At 38.9% G+C, this 21165-nt stretch overlaps 1 protein-coding gene across 1 annotated transcript in view; it reads right to left on the reverse strand.

Annotated features, from left to right (window-relative positions):
* Positions 1-21165, reverse strand: part of CCDC57 (coiled-coil domain containing 57) — a 45605-nt gene that overhangs the window by 13018 nt on the left and 11422 nt on the right. Inside the window, 9 exon segments of the mRNA XM_059828409.1 lie at positions 1639-1775; positions 2440-2668; positions 4067-4093; positions 6576-6676; positions 9499-9685; positions 13246-13380; positions 14281-14443; positions 17011-17211; positions 18646-18767. Of these exon segments, the coding sequence (XP_059684392.1) occupies positions 1639-1775; positions 2440-2668; positions 4067-4093; positions 6576-6676; positions 9499-9685; positions 13246-13380; positions 14281-14443; positions 17011-17211; positions 18646-18767 (1302 nt within the window).

Genomic DNA, 21165 nt, shown 5'->3' on the forward strand with positions numbered 1-21165 from the left:
ACTGGCACAAATCTGCCGATCAATTAAGTAAAGTACATAGTGAAATCCTGACTATTGAAGTCACTGGGAGGTCTGCCACTAACTACTAGGGGAGCCAGGATTTATCCAATTGTCTCTCTGATGAAAACTGCAGTTTAACTATTAAAAGTTGTATTTTAATTACAAAATATAAGAGACAGGTTAATTATATATCCTGCTTTCATATATGGAAGATGTGCTATTATAGTAATTTGGACATGGGTGCTTTAAAATATGGATATTTGGAAATATGCTCACTGATTAATCATTTTCAAGTTTATCTTAGAACATACTGCAAATCCTTCAAATAGCTTATCTTACTTATTTAAAACTAGGCTTTATGAAACTCATACTTGTAGTTCAGGATTACATTTATGCTGCAATAACAAAAGTGTTTCTGAAATTCCTTGGATGAAAATCATGTTTAAAAGAGTTAATTTTGAAGGCCCAAATATAACACTTGAAATAAATGGTGTAACATCTGGCTGGCGGCCAGTCACTAGTGGTGTTCCCCAGAGCTCAGTTCTAGGGCCAGTTCCCTTCAATGTTTTTATCAATGACCTGGACACAGGAGACGAGCGCACACTAAGTGAGTTTGCCAATTATACTAAATTAGGAGGACTCGTTGATTCCCTTGAGGGTAGAGAGACCTTACAGAGAGCTCTTGATAGATTGGAGTGCTTGGCAACCACCAACCATATGAAATTTAACAAGAGCAAATGCTAGATTCTGCACCTGTGACAGTGTAATCCTGGATGTCCGTATAGACTGGGGGACAAGAGGCTGGAGTGCAGCCCTGCAGAAAGAGATGTGGGGGTTTTGGTTGATGGTAAGCTCAATACAAGCCAACAATGCACCCTGGTGGCCAAAAGGGCCAACGGTATCCTGGGGGGCATTAGGCACAGTGTAGCTCACTAGTCGAAAGAAGTGATTGTCCCACTCTACTCAGTGGTGTGGCCTCACCTCGAGTACTGCGTGCAGTTTTGGGCTCCACAATATGAGAAGGCTATAGAAATATTAGAATGCGACCAAAGGAGTGCAACAAAGATGGTGAAAGGACTAGAGGGCAGGACTTATGAGGAGCAGCTGAGGATACTTGTGTAGTTCAGCTCAGAAATGAGGAGACTAGGGATGACCTCATTGCTGTCTACAACTTCCTGACGAGGGGGAGCAGAGAGAGAGGTGCTGCTCTCTTCTTTCTGGTGTCCAGTGATAGGATGTGAGGGAATGGCTTAAAGCTGCATCAGGGGAAGTTCAGACTGGATATTAGGAAGGTCTTCCCTGAGATGGTGGTCAAGCACTGGAACAAGCTCCCCAGGGAGTGAGTGGTCATGGCCCCAAGCCTGTCGGTGTTCCAAGAAGCATTTGGACAATGCTCTTAGATACAGGGTTTGACTTCTAAGTTGCCCTGCATGGGTTCAGGACTTGAAGATCCTCATGGGTCCCTTCCAGCTCAGGATATTCTATGATTCTATGAAATCTTCCAAGGTACCAAAGGAAGATTTGAGCTAAAGTCAGTAAAAGACATTTAAATGCAGAATTTTAAGGAAAGTTATATTCATGGAATTAGAACTGGCTTAACTGCTCATTATCGCTAGATTTCAGAGACCATATGCTTACCTGTGTTGTAAGCCTGTGCTGTAGATACTTTAAAGCTGATAGCTGACACTGCGTTCTTTTGACAAGCTCTCTTGGAAAAAGACTACCAGAGTCAATACAAACTGTGCAGCGCTTAGAGCTAACAGGATGCCGAAGTCCTATAAAGGAGAGAAAATACTGAGGAAGGCATTCGCTGTTGTTATTTTGTTATCAATATTACATTCCCAGCAAGTGTTTATAGTGGATACAAATGACCCACAGAACACAGGCCTTCTCATTGCAGAAGGATTCAATTATATGCAGAAACGGGCCTCATGTTTTTTTCCTTTGCTTCATTGCTGGAGCAATTATTGCACGGAACTTATATGTCCACAGGGAAATCTTCTACATTATATATATTCTTGATTCAAGTCTACTCTATAGTAACCTTATTCTGCTTTCTCTTTCACTTTCATAAAGCATTAGTTTTTATTCCGAGATATAAACTACTTCTTTTCTGCTCTTAAAAGAAGTCTTAGTTCAACTTCCAGTTCCCACACTGACAACTAAGCACCAGGGAGCCCTTCATCTAAGATGTTCATCAACAAAAAGTTACTGCCTACAGACTCTCATTGTTCTATGTTAGCACCTCCTATCACAGGACAACCTTACTTGCAACAATTAGCACCGCAGTCTCACACAAACTATGCAGATCAAGAATCAGGCAGGTCCAGCACTTCATTTTCATATTAAAGCTTGGCTCTCTCCAGCTTGAAGGATGAACTGATTCCTAGGTTTTATTCTAAGTAAATAAGCTAACACTGTTTTGTAGAATAAATTTACCTTCCTTTAATACCATTCTGAGTTCTGCCCTGAGTCTGTTTCCCATTTCAATCAGCTGCTGCTTCTCTTGGCTCAGAATTGAGATTTTTCTTGCTGCTTCCTTCAGTTTATTTTGCATTCCTTGTAGAGTGCAGCTGACACCATATTGGACACCAACACCAGGACCTACATCAGGTAACTGTTGTCCAAGATCTACCATCTTTTCTTCAAGAACTTTGGGGCTTGGCTCCTGAAAAAAAACAGATAGTGCTTATAACAAATATTTTTGAAGTGTGGTCTGCGGGTTTAGAGGTTGGTACAAACACAAATTAGAAGCCAGTTGAAGAAAAACTGTAAAGTTAAAGACTACAGCCCATTTTTGAGGGTCCATTTTCAAGATTTTGTTAGCAATATAGGGCAAATTAAACCGTGGAGCAAATCACTGCAACAGCCTGGAACATTCCCACAAACATTGTTAACTGTAAGTGTAAAATAATAGACATGGGATAAACCATATAACTGTAAACTAGAGAGCAGTTAATTTTAAGATAGAATGTGGAAAAAACCACTTTACAGCAGATAGCAAGCTACCACAAACCATTTTTTGTGTAATCATCATGTGTATACACACATATGGGGTAGATATGACTTAAAACATTGTTTCAAAGAGAAAGGCTGCAGAGCTCAGTTTTGTCTCTGCAAACCTAATTGAGTCCACTTGCACATATACATTATGATATTTACCCAGATCATCACATCCTTGTTTTTCAAAGGCTATAGACTGTCCTCTTTCAGCCCCCTTACTACAGAGGAGACTTTTCAATATCCATTTACAGACTCATCATTCACTGACAAATCATCTCCCTATAGACTTTTTAAATACTACACGCTGCCACAAGTATCTAAATGTCACATACATTAAAATCATTTTACAAAACTCTTGCTCATCTATATGTTTACTTTTCTATATATAAACTAGTTAGAAGTGTACTACACTGTAATCGTGCAATCCCAATCAATTTTCAACTAAACCACCCTGAACACCGCGATTCAAAGAGTACACACTGAAAGGTGTTATCCATACTGACAAAAAAACCAACCACCGTTGCCTTAGTGTGTCATGCATTTCCCATTCTCTTCTTTCTTTGGATAGTTTTACCATAAAACAGGAGGCCCTTAAGAACATACACGGGAAGCATACAGGTCCACAACACTATGGAGGAGAAAGGTGGAGAAATTAGTGCAGGACTAGAATCTAAAAATAGGAAGAAAGACACCAAAGAGAAAGAAAAAGGAAACACCACTTTGGCGTACATATAGCAATTTATATCAAAGCAATTAATATAAGCAGCCACAAATTATTACATTCTACCCTGATCATATGAACAGTGAAATTAACACACTGAGGATTAACACAAATAGGGGTCAAGGCAATGACCAACTGTGGTACTGCTGGTTGTCACACTATGTACCACCTTCACTGTACCAAGAGGCAAAAGCAGATCACGTGGCTGAGGCAGGAATACCATTTGCTTAAACTTCTATTTTTCCTGAATTTTTCATAAAAATGTTCAACAGCATTACACAGAAGATTTTTTTTCAGGTGTAAGCTGTTGAGTTAGCAAGTGGAAGTCAGAAATCTTTTTACCTTTAGATCCATGTCCAGAGTAAAACTCTACAATACAAAAGACAGAAAACATGGAAAAAATGGGTACTAAAAAAAGGTGGGAGGAAAAACTCCTCAGAGCTGATACAAAAAGAAAAGAAGAAAAATGCACATACACGCAGAAGTCTACATGCCCATTTTACTAGTTTCCACAATAAACTTTCCTCCTTTTCTTTGGCTACATTTTAGCTCTGGAGTCTATAATTTTGAGATTATGGTCCCAGAACCACTTTTATATTAAATGGAAAAAAAGAAAACTATCACTGTGGTTCTCTGTATTGACTTCACATCTGCACCCCCATGTTTAGTTACCATTATTGCTCAACAGATTCTAAACTCCCCGAGGTAGAAATATTTTTGTCTGTCATTCATCATGGCCTTAAGTACATCCTTAGCATGCAATTAATATATGTAAGAAGCACAGAGACAGTGCAGAAGAATGTTAAAAGATAAGCACTTCTAAAATCCAGCAAGGAATTTTAATGAAGTTTTGCCTGTTGTTTGTGCAATATTCTCAGGACTGTTTCCAGCTGCCAGTCTATGTCTAAGAGGGCTTGTTATACACTAAGGAGGAAGAAACAAAGCAGACAGCAGAAAGAGACAGGAAATGATAGTTCGACATCAGTGAAGACAGCATTAACTACAGTTCCAGCATTTTGTTCACTTCAAGTTTTGGCCTGCACATCTGCTATTTACTACATGCCTACACAGATAAAGCACAAGTAATTCAGCATTTCACACTGAAGATGCACATGGCTACCTGAAAAATGTTTTTGTTCTCATATCCAGCCCTGAGCATTCAATTATAGTTTAGCATCATGAAGCAAAGGGTTAACCTCTGGCACAGAAAATGTTCAGTTCCTATCTTACTGTCTCCAAGGCAAAGCTACTCTCTACTTTTCTTTTAAGGCTCTATCCCCACTTAAAGAAACGGGAAGAAAATGAGAATGCATCTTGGACAGTAGTTCATAAAACATTTTCTGCAACAGAAAAGAACAGTTGGTACAAAATTAAATTTTCACCTAATTCTCGAAGTGGCCAAAGGGGCGGGGGGGGGGGGGGGGCAGGGGGGAGGGGAAGGGAAAAAAAAAACAAACCAGTGTTGTCTATACTGGCACACAATGATTTCCTAAATAAAATTTGACAGCAGGAACAAACAAACAAATCTTCTATATTCAGCAAAAAAGATGCAACTACGATTAAACATGGTCTGCACCTGGTGGGTTGTGCATGTTTTCACACAAGGTTCCCAAGGCTCCAAAGTTTTATTTAAATGATATTGTTTCAGCTCTTAAAGCTCTTAGCTTTTAATGTAATCAGCACCTCTTATCCTTATTTATTACTTAGCTTTTGTTTACATTTTCTCAAACTTAGATGGTTACTGGTGAGTCTTAACAGTAAGATTAAAGCAAGAAACAGATACTGGTAGATTTTACAGATTACTTGAAAATTAGAAACCCCTTATTTATTAACTGTATTTTAACCTATGTTACTTTAGACTCCGTTTACTACACCTTGAAATCACTGGGAGACAGGAAGGGGAGAGCATATAGTGACTTACTTCTTACATAGTATTAGATATTTGTCCCAGTTTTCAATCCCTTTATTATTTTTCTGAGAGATGCCTCTGTCACGCTTTAATGCCGATATTGTTCCTACCCTTTAAAATAACACAATAGGAATGACATTTGTAAACCCTAGAACTGAGTAAAAATGCTCCCAGAGCCAGAGAGTTTTTCCTTTGTGGGTGGCGAGAGCTCCGAACCGACGTTGGTGCTCACTTATTTCTCCTGGTCAGACCAAGTCATTCCCCAGCGGCCTACAGGGCATGCATGGGAGCCCACCGTGGCCGGACGTCCCACCGGTGGGGCCCGAGTGCTGGTGAGTGGGTGCCTGCAGCCACTGGCCCTGCCGGCACAGCCACGCTGCCCCGTAGCATGGGCCTGGCGGAAGAGAACCCCGCAAGCAGGTAGTTACGAGGTTCTCCCAGGAAAAGCCACCCACCCCCCTAACCGAGCATGCAATCACATTTGCATTTCTGTCTCCAACCAAGGCTGCACAGGACCTTCTCGTCAGAGTCCAGTAGCGACACAGTCCTTTCTATTCACCTTATTACCAGGTGTATTGAAAGATTTTTGGCATTTTAAAAAAAGGCTAAAATACGGATTTACAATGGAAAACTTGAAGAGGTGATACACAGTAGTTTAAGAATTTGCAAGTGGAAAAAAAAATATCAAGAAGGGATTGAAAGATCAGGAGTGACTTGTGCCAGGGAATGACTAGTCAAAATTTATTCCCTAGAAAGAAGGAGCATAAGTTTGGCTGAAAAAATCATTGCTGGCTCTTATCTAACTTACACTCATTACTAACTGACCACATAAGCGTATATTGCTTCAGTTTTTAATATTTATTGAAACAAAGATAATATGCTATGTATTTAGTTACACACACGTGCATACAGATGTTGTAGGTAGTTTAAACCTCTTCATACCTTTTCCACGTCTGAGTTTACTATATAATCCAAGTTAGTTGAGCTGACTTTGATATTGCTCAAAGTGGTTCCAGTTGAAATTTTGTTTGTGCACAATGAGCCTAAAAGAGAAGAGGAGTATAATATGAATATATATGCATTTACACAGAGTTTAGGCTTTCATAGCAACAGCTGCTTCAGAACTTTGTCTCATTAATATACTCGTATACCACTTCAGGAGATACACTGTAAACAGAGCTGAAGAAATATAAAACATAGTACAGTCTCACAATATGCAAACATCAGTCAGCTACAAAATACAGAAGTAACTAGAGATAACACATTAGAAAGGTCAATTCATGGGTAAGGAGTACAGAGAAGTTTTTATTTCTTCCAAAACTGCGTTATTTAATCATTCTTGGGAAACTGGTAACACTGAGTATAACAAGAATCATTAAGACACAGTAGCTTCTTTCAATTACAGTTGAAAAAAATAAAAAATAAATGGAAATTAATCCTGAAAAATTCTTCTTTTAGTTCCAGTAAAAATGTGAGTCTGAACATATTGATGTATATGGACAAGTCAGGGAAAAGAACAGATGACTTTCTGGAAACCAGAAGCGCCCCTCCAAGTTGCTCTCCCATTGTCTTAAAAATTTCAGATTTAACATTATCATCTCTTTTAGTGATTGAATATAACCTCTATACATTTTTAAAAGGGATATAAGAAAGATTATTTTAGTTGAATAAAGTATTTCAGTCATAAAGAAAACGGATAATACATTTCTGAAAACTTGCATTTATCAGCTGACAAAGACTATTGCTTCTCTTGGACAATGCTAAACTCTGTCAGCGGTACATCTTTTACATATTGGACTATAACATCTTCAAAAAACAATGGACTAACTTTAGCTGCCTGGGACAAAAACCTATGCTTGAATTTTTTATTTAAAATTAACAGAGGTTTTGCTTTAATTGGTTATTAATGTCTTATTATTAACAAAACTAGAATATGCTTATATTTATTAAAAATGCCTGCACACTTGATTAGCTCGTGATTTCATGCTACTGTACAAATGACAGTTTAAAACTAATTCTGCAAACTGGTAACACACAGATCTAGTCTCACTGCAAAATTAAAACAGAGAAGCATATCGACAGCAAAACATTTGGTACAACAAAATACCTTTCACCAAACCCATCTTATTTTTTCTGAAATACAGAAAACAATGCATGGTGGCTCTGGAATAGTTTGAAGCAATTTGGAATTCAGCGTTTACATAGACGAGGCACAGAGATGTATAAAGCAGCTATCTACCTGCACTTACATAATTGGTAAAAGGGGCTAGACACAGGACTACTTATTTCACAGAAATAAAAAATGTCCTTGAAAAAGTTATACCTTGCCTATTTAAAAAAAAAAAAAAAAACAAATCAGAGCTGGTTATTCCATTACCAAGTTACCGCTGGCTTACTTTCCTCTTTTCTCCAGACTTCCAAAAGTCACAAGAATGTTTATGAAGAAAAAAATCCAGTTTTGTCTCTAAACAGGCCTGCACGAGAGCCAGTCAAAACCAAACTGAACAAATTTTCAGAAATCTACTACAAAATATATCTAGTTGCAATGGACCTACCTTCTGTAGTTTTTGGGTTTTTTAAATGTTATCACCTTTGACTTTTCCATGAAGGATAATGAAAACAAGTAAAAATGAAAGTGTAAGACATGATATACTGAAATGTTTCTAAGACTTGCTAAAAATCACCCACCTAATGTGTGACAATATCTGGTAAAGGGATGCATTTGAAAGTATTTTTTTAATATTGAGTTGTTTTAAAATTTTTAACTTCCTGACAGAGCCACCACAAAGGCCACCCAGCAAACATACGAACAAAGAAGGGTATCTCCTTAGCACTCAGCCGTAGTAGGTAGGACAAAGAAAGCTTGATGGGTGCAGGACAAAGAAAGTGTGATAACAAACTGACCTTCCAGGAAAACAGGAGTCAGCAACAACTATACCTGGAACTGATACCCTGTGACCACTTATATATCTACACTAAAAAGATATAAAAAGTAACTCACTACCGACCAAAAATGAGTCTCTCTGCAAGAGCTTCCCTGCACACAGTCTCCTGGACAGACCAGACCCTCAGTGGGGATGCCTGGCTGACTCCAGACTCACTGATATGGGTCACCTTTGAAGTGAGACTTTTTTTCCCCATTGTGCATTATCCCCACTTCTGGGAGCAGTTTGGTGAGCATCATACCAGTAACACCTCACATATTTATAGGCACATGCACAGGTAAAGGTTTGTAAGAAAGATATGGACCTGTCAAAGCGGGGGCCCATGAAAATGATCAGAGGGCTAGAACACCTCTCCTATGAAGAAATTTTTTACTATGAGGGTGGTGAGACACTGCCAACAGGTTGCCTAGGGAAGTTGTGCATGCCCCACCATTGTAAGTGTTCAAGGTCAGGTTGGATGGGGCTTTGAGCAATCTGATCTAGTGAAAGATGTCCCTGCCCATGGTAGGGGGGTTGGACTAGGTGATCTTTAAAGATCCCTTCCAACACAAACCATCCTGTGAATCTATGATTCTATATACCTGCTTCCCTAGTTGGAATTCTGTCGTAACTTGTAATATACATATATTTGCTTTACTCTTGCAATATATATACACATTTGCTTTCCTAGTGGTAATATTGTAGTGACTTATAGTGTTTGTGTGCATGTATATTTGTTTTTACTAATAACAGTTTTATAGTAATTTGTAATAAAGAAATTCTCAGAATCACAGACCTCTGTGTGCTTTTGTATTATGGAATCCTGAGAACCCCACGGTCACGATCTTACACACCCGCGGGTCGGGTAGCCCTCATAGGTCATGACTGCAACCGCTACAGCTCCTTAACTGAATTTAGAGTTCTGTGGCAAGAGTTGTCACCTTGCTCTGCAAGCTGTCTGTTTTCTGTCAGAGGAAGAGAGGACAATGTTTGCTCATCAAGACTCTCCATTTCTTTCCTCATTTGTGCAATAGCAGCCCGAAGGTTGGCATTCTGCTCCTGCAACTTTTTTATTTCCAAGGTAGGAATATCTTTGCTGAGAGAACGTTTATCATCATACTGAAATATCTGTAAAATAAAAGTACAACACAATAATAACCCTTCATTAATGAGCAATGCATATTCTCTCTACAACACCACACACAGAGATCCTAATACTTTCAATCCATGAACAGACTTGGGAGAAAAGAACCATAGGAAGAAAAGACAGAGATCTGGTTATTCTGGGGATTTGCCAGGGAAAAAAGTGCTATGATGAGAACCTGAGATGGGTGAGGAGGCAGACATGGGGAGGAGGATGGCCACAGAGGTTGCTCTGTTTTATCACTGTTGTTCTTTGAAGTGTGCTATCTCTATCTCTTCCACGGATGGGTAACCTATCTCCTTAAAGAACTTACTGGCTCAACAGCAGTCCCCTTTTTGACCTGCCAAATTCTTGAAAGTGTCATTGGAGATCATTTGTTCACAACATAAAGAGGCTGGACATCCTTTGCTAAACTGGAAAAGGGGAAAGAGCGTATGGATTGCATCTAGGCAACCTGCACAACAGACAACATCTAGAAAACCTCTAAGCACTTCAATTCTAAAATAACTAAAAAGGTCTTCCTTTTGCGCATTCGTTACAGATAAGCTAACAGCGATCAATGTAAAAGGAACATTTGTCAGATAATGATTGAAGCTCTGCCTTCACAAAGGCCTTGAAGCCTGACTTTCGGAATTATACTTGGTATAAGTATGAATTGATGAGCAAATGTCATTCTTACAGACTTCCAGAACTGAAGAGGCTGACAAAACCCAGATTGCCACAGCTGCTTTAACTACTGTAAAAAAACTAATTTAAATTAATAAAATGAGCAGCTTGCTTATAGAGTAATACATCCCAGAATCACTCTGTTTCTTAAATTTTTGAAGGGGAACTGCTCAGTGTTTTCTTCATGGGCTGCACACAGCACAAAAAGGAAAACCAGATGTGACAAAAAAAACCCCAAACACACAGACATTGACTGGAAAACACATTTCCTGGTCACTTGAAATCCCAGTACAATCTTCAGGAAAAAATTCTAGTAGGACCAATGTGATATAAGGACCAGGATATTAGGGTCCCAACATTATTTACTTCTGCTGTTTCTTCATTACAAAGTGTGACTGCAAACATTTTTAAAGAAGTCACATTAGACTGATGGCAGTGTATCATAACCGTGGTTTCATCCAAACAGAGAATGCAGAATTTAGATTCCACCCCTGTAAAATCCTCTCTAGCTGATAGAAACATTTGTCATCAGTCATTTAAGAAATGCAGATACTATTTGGTACAGGAGTATTAGAAATCCCCGCAATTGTGGAATATACACTCCTACAGTCACTAAATGAATCCTAATTCGCAGACCATCCAGTCCAGATGTTTTTGAAAAGGAAAAGACCATCTAATGTGTTTGAAATATTTGTATCGAATGCTGCTGATTTATGTTTCTGAGCCTAAAAAATGTTTCTTTGTATTCAACCCGAAATTGTCGCAAAGCAGCAGTTCTGCCTCTTGACAGGGAAAGGCAATCCATGAGGCCCTGCACATAAGACACGTGTCTGCAAAATACTTCAATCTCAACATTTATGCCTTGCACAGACTCAAACACTACTCCTTTTTTGTCTTCTCCATCATTCCCCACTTTTTTCAGTCTCTTTATTTCCCCAGTCATAAGTCTGTTCTGCGAGTGTGATCTGAAAGTGTGATCTGGAACACTAATGGCCTTCAAATTAAATTTCCCTGTCATAAAGACAACGGCTGCCCTACAGCCTCCTTCTCCTGTGGCTCCTTTTGCCCTAACAGTACAGGGCATGCAGAACATGAGGATAATCTCTATTCTGCTTTTACAATCTCTCCAAGGCTGTTGAGGTGAAGAGAGGGGAAAGGGAGATTGAAAAGGCATGAAGGGAAAGGCACCAGTAGGTACCAATACATCACTCAGGTGTGTTCTGAATTTTGGGGCCCAGAACTTCAGCTCAACCTACAACATACGCATGAACCACCACAGTTTGAACCAGAAATACAACTGTTCCAGACTTTTGCTAGTGGAAAAGAGTCTAGACAGAAGACCACGTAATCTTCCAGAATTACTGTAAGCAATCTTTTCTTATCTGTGCACATGTATGGTATTATTAGCATGCTCCAGTTCGACAGACATGACCTAAGTCATACTCAAAATCAGCTACAAGCAAGATTTTTTAGGCTGGTGTGTTTCACATCTCTGTTGCTTAATTAAAGGCCAAGAATGACTACTGCAATATTTTGAGCACTCTCATGGGGTCTCAGACCAATCTGAAAGGACCTGTATGCTGAAGATACTGTACTAGGGTGTATTTAAACTTTAGTCTTTCTTGCCTCAGTTGTCTGAACCAGAGTCTAGCCAAGATACTATCCCTTCTTTAAGAAGGCTCATTGATAGAAATTTCACCAGTTTTAAACTTTGTCACTTTTCCCCCGTTTGTTTACAATTCATTTTGTCCAGAAAAATTAAGAGAAAAGGTTCTAGTTCAGAATAATAGATTTTTTTGAATTGTTTTTTTAAGCAATGGCCCTTCACATAAATCAGAGACAAAAATTGCTGAGATGGGTACTGCTTATCCTACAGGCCAAAAGTGCAAAACAGAAACAGAGTATATTAACAACAGAAAGGAAAGTGTGACAACAAAAACAAAGTCTTGCCAACAACAGTAACAGTCAGTTACAGTGGAAGACAACAGTGAATGTGAACAGTAAAAGAACCCCTCCCCAACCCAGATTCTCTTGGTATTTGACTAAAAGTCAGTCCAGTTTGAAATGAAATTGGAAAAACAACTTGTTCCATAGTAAGTTTTTGCTAGCAGTCTACTTTTGCGTAATTTATTATAAAAATTGTTTTCAGGAAGTATCTTTCTGAGTACAACACTTTCTGATTTCAGAAGCCACTAGGCTTGCTTAACACTGATGTTTCTTATCAGCAAGCTCTGACAATACACTCTTAACTGATCACTGTTGAGCATCTGTAGCTGCCCAGCAGGGTGCACTGCAGCACACTCTTTACTTTTGTTCTTTTACAAAAGACAATTTTCTACTCATAATGCATTATCCTCCAGCATGGCTTCAAAACAGCGTTACGTTTGCAATTTTGAATGTGGGGGTTTTTTTAATATATGTATTTTAATAAGTAGCAATGAAGGGAAAACCAGTTTGTGATACTAAAATAAAAGACAATTTTAAACAGCCAGGAAATTAGTATTTTGAAGCATTGCCTTAAAATTTTAACTTTACAACTTTAAAATCTACCCTGAATTGCAACTAACACAGAGCCTCAGGAACATTCCAGAAATTAATTCTTCCCATTCTGATGTGCCATGATGGTACAGTACATTGTCCTGTTTTGGCACAACTGTCTACATCCAGCTTGCTCCTTTTGCCAGCAAGTCATGGATCAGAGCTGTAATGAAGCCTGTGACACCTAATCCATGTGTATTCCAGGCTAGATATGTCTATATTTTGAATTAAACATATGAAACAGACGAACTGCTTACAAGAAATCCAGTGGAAACAAGCCCCGTAAAGTTGTCATCTCAGAATGAATTAATCCAAGTCAAGACATTAAGTGTTGTCTAACCTGTTTCTCCCCTTCAGGTAAAACAGGGTGATTAAACGATGCTTGTATTGTCTGTTCTCTCTCAACAGTCAAAGCATTAAGAACAGTCTTCACTTCATGCAACCTGTAGTCTGTTTCCTGTAGACCACCTTCAACCTAGGAATGAGGGAAGGGAGGGAAAGCAGAGGACATCAGTCTGGCAAGGACAAAGGGTATAGAGATTTAAAAAAAAGAATTAAAAAAAGGAAGAAAAACAAAGAAAAAGATATTTTAAATCACAGGACAGGGACTTAAAGCATATCCCTTTTGGCTCTGTCAAAAACTGCCTTCACAGAAAAATAATTTGGCTTCATTGTCTCATCTTCTGTATGAGAAATGGACGCTGATATACCTCTCAGACGTGTTCCTATGCTACACCTATTGATGCCTATGAATCATTTTGGGAAGACAATGGTAAAATAAAATACCAGAATAAATGCCTGCATTCTAAACTTTGTAAGCAGGTGTTTCCTCTGTACCCATCAGTTTACTAGGCAACTGATCATTAAGAATTATTGTTAGCCCATTGTGTAATAGTCTCTAAACAATGAACATGTATTTCATTTTTCAGAAACAGAAGCTTGTACACTTCATAAAATAGGAATTTTTTTTCCATACAAAAATACTCTTGAGTTTTCCAGGACTAATATTGTTCCCTTGATAGAATTCAAGCTGTATTGTGATCTGAAAATCTTTTTGGGCTGGGGCTGCTCTAAGAAAGAGGGGTCTTTCTTCTTTTGCTACAATGCCAAGAGAAAAGCAGTGGCATCTCTCAAGCTGACTTGACTTCATTACAAGGGAGAAAAGGCCGCTATTAGAGATTGTCCATGAAAATCAACCTGGTCTCTGATCAAATTGTATTTGATGAACTGCTGTGCACAATACAGAATTACTGTTTTACAGATTTTTGAAAGAAGACCGAAGTCATGCCTCCCCTGAAGAACACAATGATGGAAAAATTCCATAGCTCTCTATGCAACAAATGGTTCCTAAACAGGGTTAATTTGAAATTTTCACCTGCTCTCTTGCTGAAGACACAGTTTGTGTTAGATCCTCTGACTTCTGATACCGATTACTTTCAGCATTCTCACGGACCTGCTGCCAGTCCATTTCTGCTTGCATTTTACTCTGCTCCAGAATCCATTCTCGCTCAGCTGCTAGAGACAGTTGTTGTTTATACCTATGATACACAGCAAAGCTGTTGATTTCAGCAGGATAAATACTGAGGATGTTTTGTGTGGGTTTTTGTTTTTTTTTTTTTTTTTAAATCTCAGCTTTGTTTGCTGTCCTCATCTTCTTTCTCTGTTCTGTTTCCCAAATTATCTATTTCATTCTATTCCACTCTAAGTATTTTACTGGACAAAAGCACTTTAATTGCTCAGAGCTCAGCAGTCTCCCTAGGGTCCATCTGTATGGGTATTTAGAATCAGCTTTGGAGGTCACCTCAGCTCAAGCAGCATGAACTGCTCTTCAACACCGATACTGCTCTTGGCAATATCATCCACAGCATCTTTCCCATTTGCTAATAATGGAAGTGAGATACAAAAGAGCTAGGAATTAAAGTTGTTGGATTTTCAGGGTAAAATTCCTAACCTCAAAGGCTGCTGCATATAAATACATCGAAAACATGCTGCAGAAAGAATCATAGAATCATTTAGGTTGGAAAAGACCTTTAAGATCATCAAGTCCAACCACAAACCTAACACTGCTAAGTCCACCACTAAACCATGTCCCTAAGCACCTCATCCACACATCTTTTAAATACCTCCAGGGATGGGGACTCAACCACCTCCCTGGGCAGCCTGTTCCAGTGTCTGACAACCCTTTCAGTGAAGAAATTTTTCCTAATATCCAATCTAAACCTCCCCTGGCGCAACTTGAGGCCATTTCCTCTCGTCCTGTCGCTAGTCACTTGGGAGAAGAGACCAACACCCACCTCCCCGCAACCCCCTTTCAGGTAGTTGTAGAGAGCGATGAGGTCTCCCCTCAGCCTCCTCTTCTCCAGACTGAACAACCCCAGTTCCCTCAGCTGCTCCTCATAAGACTTGTGTTCCAGACCCCTCACCAGCTTCGTCGCCCTTCTCTGGACACGCTCCAGCACCTCAATGTCCTTCTTGTAGTGAGGGACCCAAAACTGAACACAGGATTTGAGGTGCGGCCTCACCAGCGCTGAGTACAGGGGCACGATCACTTCCCTACTCCTGCTGGCCACAGTGTTTCTGATACAGGCCAGGGTGCTGTTGGCCTTCTTGGCCACCTGGGCACACTGCTGGCTCGTCTTCAGCCGGCTGTCAATCAACACCCCCAGGTCCTTTTCTGCAGGGCCTCTTTCCAGCCACTCGTCCCCAAGTCTGTAGCGTTGCATGAGGTTGTTGTGACCCCAGGGTAGGACTTGGCACTTGGCCTTGTTGAACCTCATGCAATTGGCCTTCAGCCCATGGATCCAGCCTGTCCAGATCCCTCTGAAGAGCCCTCCTACCCTCCAGCTGATCAACACACCCATCCAACTTGGGGCAAGAAGAGATATGAGGCACACAAAATGAGACAAACCTTGCATTCAGAATTTAAGGGCTTTCAAGACAGGTTCAAGTGTCATATGGCCGAGCTTTTAAAACACAAAGCTGTCAAGATTTCAGGGCACTCTTAAGATTGGTTGTAAATGTCAATTTAGACAAAGTCTTAGTCTTCTTTACCATTTTGCATCTTTCTGGAATTTGGCCAACGGTGCCCTCAATTTCTCTTCCTGTCCATGCATTGATTGAATGTGGAATTCTTTAGAGGCAGACTCCTTAGAAATTTCAGATGAGAATCCTGGCCCGCTTTTAGCATTACAATTTCTTCTTGAAGTCTACAAGAACACCCCCCCCCAAATGTTAATATATACTTGCTTAAAACAATTAACAAAACACGTGATGCAATCTTGGATACAAAACTGTTCAAGGACTTTTTTTTTTTTTAATTAGGAGCTCAGAGGGACTTTTTCACAAGCCAAATGCATATTGTAAACCATGCATTGTAAACCGTGACCTCATTTTCTTGTTAAACCTTGATGAGATGTTTCTTGATTATGTCAATCATAAAACTAATGTCTACATGTATATATTGGAATATTGCTACAAATTTTGTTGCAATAATATACATAGAACAGCCCGGGTTGGAAAGATCATCTCGTCCAACCTTTCATGGGAAAAGGAGCTTAGATGAGATTATCTAGTACCCTGCCCAAATATGTCTTGAAAACCTCTAGTGATGAAGACTCTACCATGTTTCTGGGGCAGTTGTTCCAGTGATTGATTGTTCTCACTGTAAAAAAAAAAAAAATTTTTTTACATTGAGATGAAACCTCTCCCAGTGCAACTTATAACTCGTGGCCCCATGTCTCCTCCACGTGGCTCCTTGTGAAAAGAGAGCCTCCATCCTCTTTGTAGCTGCCCTTTATGTACTAGAAAACTGTAATGAGCTCACTCTGAGCCTTCTCCAGGGAGAAAAGACCCAACTCTTTCAGTCTTTCTTCACAGGACAGGTTATCCAGCCCTTTGATCATCTTTGTGGCCCTCTCCAGTCTGTCTGTGTCATTTTTCAATTGTGGGGACCAGAAGTGGACACAGCACTCCAGGTGTGGTATCTGTTTAAACACGAATTACGGTGAGCTTTTCACATAAATAAGTTGGGCACAAATCTGGTAAGTATGATGTTCTGAATTTCTTTCATCACAGCTTATGAAACAAGGTAAATCAAGTCACTCACTTTCTAATAAGAGCATCTTTCTCTCTTAAACATGTATCATGACTCCATTCTCTTCTGCATAGCTCAATTTCCAGACCTTTAAGTCTCATCTGCAGTTCTCTAATCTGCTGCTTCAACTTTTTAAATTGTTTGACTTGGGCATCTTTCACTGAAGCTGGCATTGCATCCTCTTCCTTGGCAGCATAAGCTAGTTCTTCATGCCTAGAAGATGTAGAGAGACAGAATAAAGTGAGGTTTCAAACCACACAAGCAAATTATTTTTTTAGTACTGTTGATTTACTTTCTTAGCAATTTGGTTCGAGCAAATTCAAAGAATCATTGTCAGAAGCAGAGTAAACAGAAATCAATATCCACTTGTCAGTAAAACAGGCTGCGTGGAGGTCTTTTGTGGTTGTTTTTTCAAACTAAGAATACCACTGCTGAGCTGGACTTAGGACCAGGGCTGAACCCTTCTTATACCACTGCAGAGAATTTAACTCCAGTTTATCACAGAACTTTAAGTTCGTGAGTAGCACAAACAACAACAGTATTTCACCTAATTGTAGGATCAGGGTGATCCTAAAAATTAAGGTTTTTAAGGTTTGGGGTTCCCCCCCCCCCCCAAGATGACTCATAGACAAGCTATTTTAAACAGGTGACCTACTCCATTCAACATACTCTTTTACCATACTCTTCACAGTAATTGAACGATTGAAAGACAGCTATGATCAGGTGGCCCAGATAAGAGACTACAGGAATCCATGGAGCAAAAATGCTTCCTTGAATATGCAGTTTTTATTCACAGATTAATTTCCTGATCGTGCACTCACACAAAAATAGAGACCAGGTTTAAAGACAAAATTGAGTTGTTAGAAGACCACCAAACAGTGCCTATAGAAAAATAAAATCTAACAGTAAATAAAAAAAAGGAGATATGCAAGTAATAGTTCTATAATGTTCTTACCCTCCGAAATTGACCTGCATATAAATTTTCACAATATAGCCAAAATTTTGGATTTAAAGGATTAAAGCAAAACCAAAGGAACAGAAATTGAACTATGAGTAAGTCTTATTTCTAAAGTTTGAATATTGATGAGTAAAACACAAAAGACAAAAACCCCAATAATACTCTGGTCTGAATGAGTTATTTTCTGTCACTATATTCACAGTCTGTCTGTAGCTGCTTGAGAAAGTATAAAGTTGTGACTGAACACAACTGGACTTCCTGGATTGAAATCAAGTGTGTGAAATATATGACACAAAAACTAGCTGCACACTAGAAGTGGGATGAACTAAGTTTTTTTCATTATATTTACTGCTTGGAAGAGGTACTCCATTTTGCAGTAAAGGCAGGAGCTACCACTGAACCATTAAGACTTCTAAGATAAAATTTTATCTTCAAAGTGAGACAGATTACATCCAGAAAGAACGTAGCAGAATTAACCTGAATCCATGTGACTTAGCAAATATTTCATACAAAGGGTTACCTCTTTCTATTGTAACAATATATATTACTAGATCAATTAATTCGCATACACCATCCCAAGCAGTTGCTAAAATAAGAGTATGTGAAGAAGAGTAAGTTGAAAGTGTTGTGGAGTTGTAGAGTCTGTGAAAAGCAGTTTATTTTGATCACAATAAAAATTGTACCAATACCAAGCATCTTTCACAGCCACAAAATCATTGAACTCGTTTTCTCTTTCTGCTGTTTGCAGTGATTCTGTTGTTTGCACTCCAGTCTCTTTGAGGGCCTCCAGTTCTCTGGTCAGCAGCTTCACCTTAGAAAGGAGACTAAGACTCAAGAATTCTAATGAGAGCCTGATATAACCTAATTTTTAAGAGGTGCAGAGCCTTTATACAGTTGAAGTGTTAGCATCGGCTCCAGAAACAAACAAAATAGTATAGAAAGTTGTGAGGTCGGGGGTTTTTTTGGGGGGGTGGTTCTTTTGTTTGTGGGGTTTTTTTAATTTGTAAGTAACATTTTGCATGGTATAAGCATTAGCTCAACAAAGCACTTTAAAACACCTTCCCCATAAACTATGACCTCTGCTGTTATTTAGATTTCTACTCCCATATTACTGCTAAATATCCATTTTGTATCCTCTTTCTACACCTATTATCTACATTAACTAATCCTGCATACTACCCCTTCTTACCTCTGCCTAAAGTTCTTTTTACATATTTTTTTATTTAGCGACTTCTTGGCTTCCCTTGAAGCTGCCCTCACTAATACATGGGGGAAATGACTGCAGATGAGCTCTCCTTCCCTTGCTTAACACTTCCACCACCAATTCAGGTGCAAGTATATATATATATATATATACACACACACACTAACTCAATATAGACAATATGTTTCATAAAGAAAGGAAAAGATATAATAGCTTCTAGCACACAAGGCCTACTGAGAGCTATTACACTCAGATGCAGATGCAAGCAGTATTAGAAACTGGAACAGTATTAGAGCTATCTAATCAAGCACTCAAGTCTGAAAATTGCAAAGATTAAAGGTTTCTTCTGGAGTACCATCAGAGTTATACTGCGTATCACAGAATAAGCAATATGTGCAAATTTACATTTAATAAGCGTACATGCAGTTGCAGTTCCTTCGCTCATACTGAGTCAACAGCAGTTGGTCATGCAATCTTTATAGTCAAGACCGCAATAAGACAAAGTGGTTTTGGGTCCATTACTACAGCAGTGTCTGTTAAAGAAGGCACAAGACAAGACAAGAAAACAAACCCAGAAACTAAACTCTAGTTGTGTCAACATTCAAGATGCAGGAATCCATGGATACCACTAATGGCCAGGCAACCTTTTGCTACCCTAATAAGCCTTTGGCAAGGTAAAGTTTGCAGGCAAAAGTGATTTATTTCATTAGACAAAAATCAACACAGCTGGAAAATGTTGGCAATCTTTTAAGCATACAAGCCCTCTTTCTGAAAGCTCATCTGCTTTTCCCCAACGCTATCAGTTGGTTTAATGTGAGGGGTTTTTCCCCCCCCTCTATCTATACACCTTGGTTTGTTAAATTATTAAGCTGTCAGTTAAATCACCACTGAAGCAAGTGAACACAGGCACCAGAGAACCATCCAAGTAACGCTGGACGATGATTAGCAAAGACTGCACATACAGAGAATACAGATTTTGGAAGAGTGAATTTGTCATTACTAGCCTCCGAAAGGCCTGTCTCATCCTGCTAAGACCTATATATAGTTTTTGGTTGCATAGGAAAAAACTCAGTGACTATGAATTAAATTAAGATGCATACCACAAATACCCCTGCTTCCTGCTATCCTGGAAACAATTAGTTCAATACGTAGGTGGAGGAAAAACAGCAACAACAACAGAGTCATCTTTTCATGCATTTCACACAGGAATGACTTGAGATTATAATAAATGCATTCATTATGTGACTAAAGGGTAATAGCTTAAAAATAAGTTACCTTAACTTCATGGGACAGAACTAAGTTACCCATTTCAATTGTAAACCTTTGAAACTCACATTCTCTCTTTTTCATTTCTACATCAAATTCAGCTAGCAGTTCCTACAAGGGAACAACAGATAGGTAACACTAGTACAACAGTACTGATGGAAACACTGTATTGTCACAGGCTTTTTTAAACACTGTACAAGGGGTTTAATCACTGCATAATCTTTCTCTGCTCTAATGACAATCAGAATGTGCTGAATGAAACCTATCATCTGGCCTATGGTAGGTCCCCCAACACAAAACACATCAGCTAAATGGCATCCTTTGCAAAATAAGATCAGATTCCGTAACAACAGGGAAAAAGGAGAAAAAAAAAAAGCAGCTTTTTTAAGGAAAAAACCCCACACATTACAGACATTAAAGTACAAATTCCTTACAGACACCTGAGCATTTGTAATATGTCTAAGACTATCCATTATGGAAATATCTGAACTTTCTTTTAACTTTTAGAGCAGCAGAAAAGTGCTATATCTCCCCAGTGCTAAAAAGTTGTGAGGTTTTTTGTTTTATTTTGGGGAGTCGTTGTTTTGTTTTTTGTTTTTTTTTTTTTTTTTTTAAACTGGACACTTTACTTTGCAAATAGGACTGAAGTCTTGCACTATACAAAAAGAAACCAAATTAAGTTATTTCAGCCTTTTTTGCCACCACTTAAAGTAAAATTTTAAATATAAAATAACAAATA

This window comes from Gavia stellata, chromosome 22 (assembly GCF_030936135.1).
Source record: "Gavia stellata isolate bGavSte3 chromosome 22, bGavSte3.hap2, whole genome shotgun sequence".
NCBI lineage: Eukaryota > Metazoa > Chordata > Aves > Gaviiformes > Gaviidae > Gavia > Gavia stellata.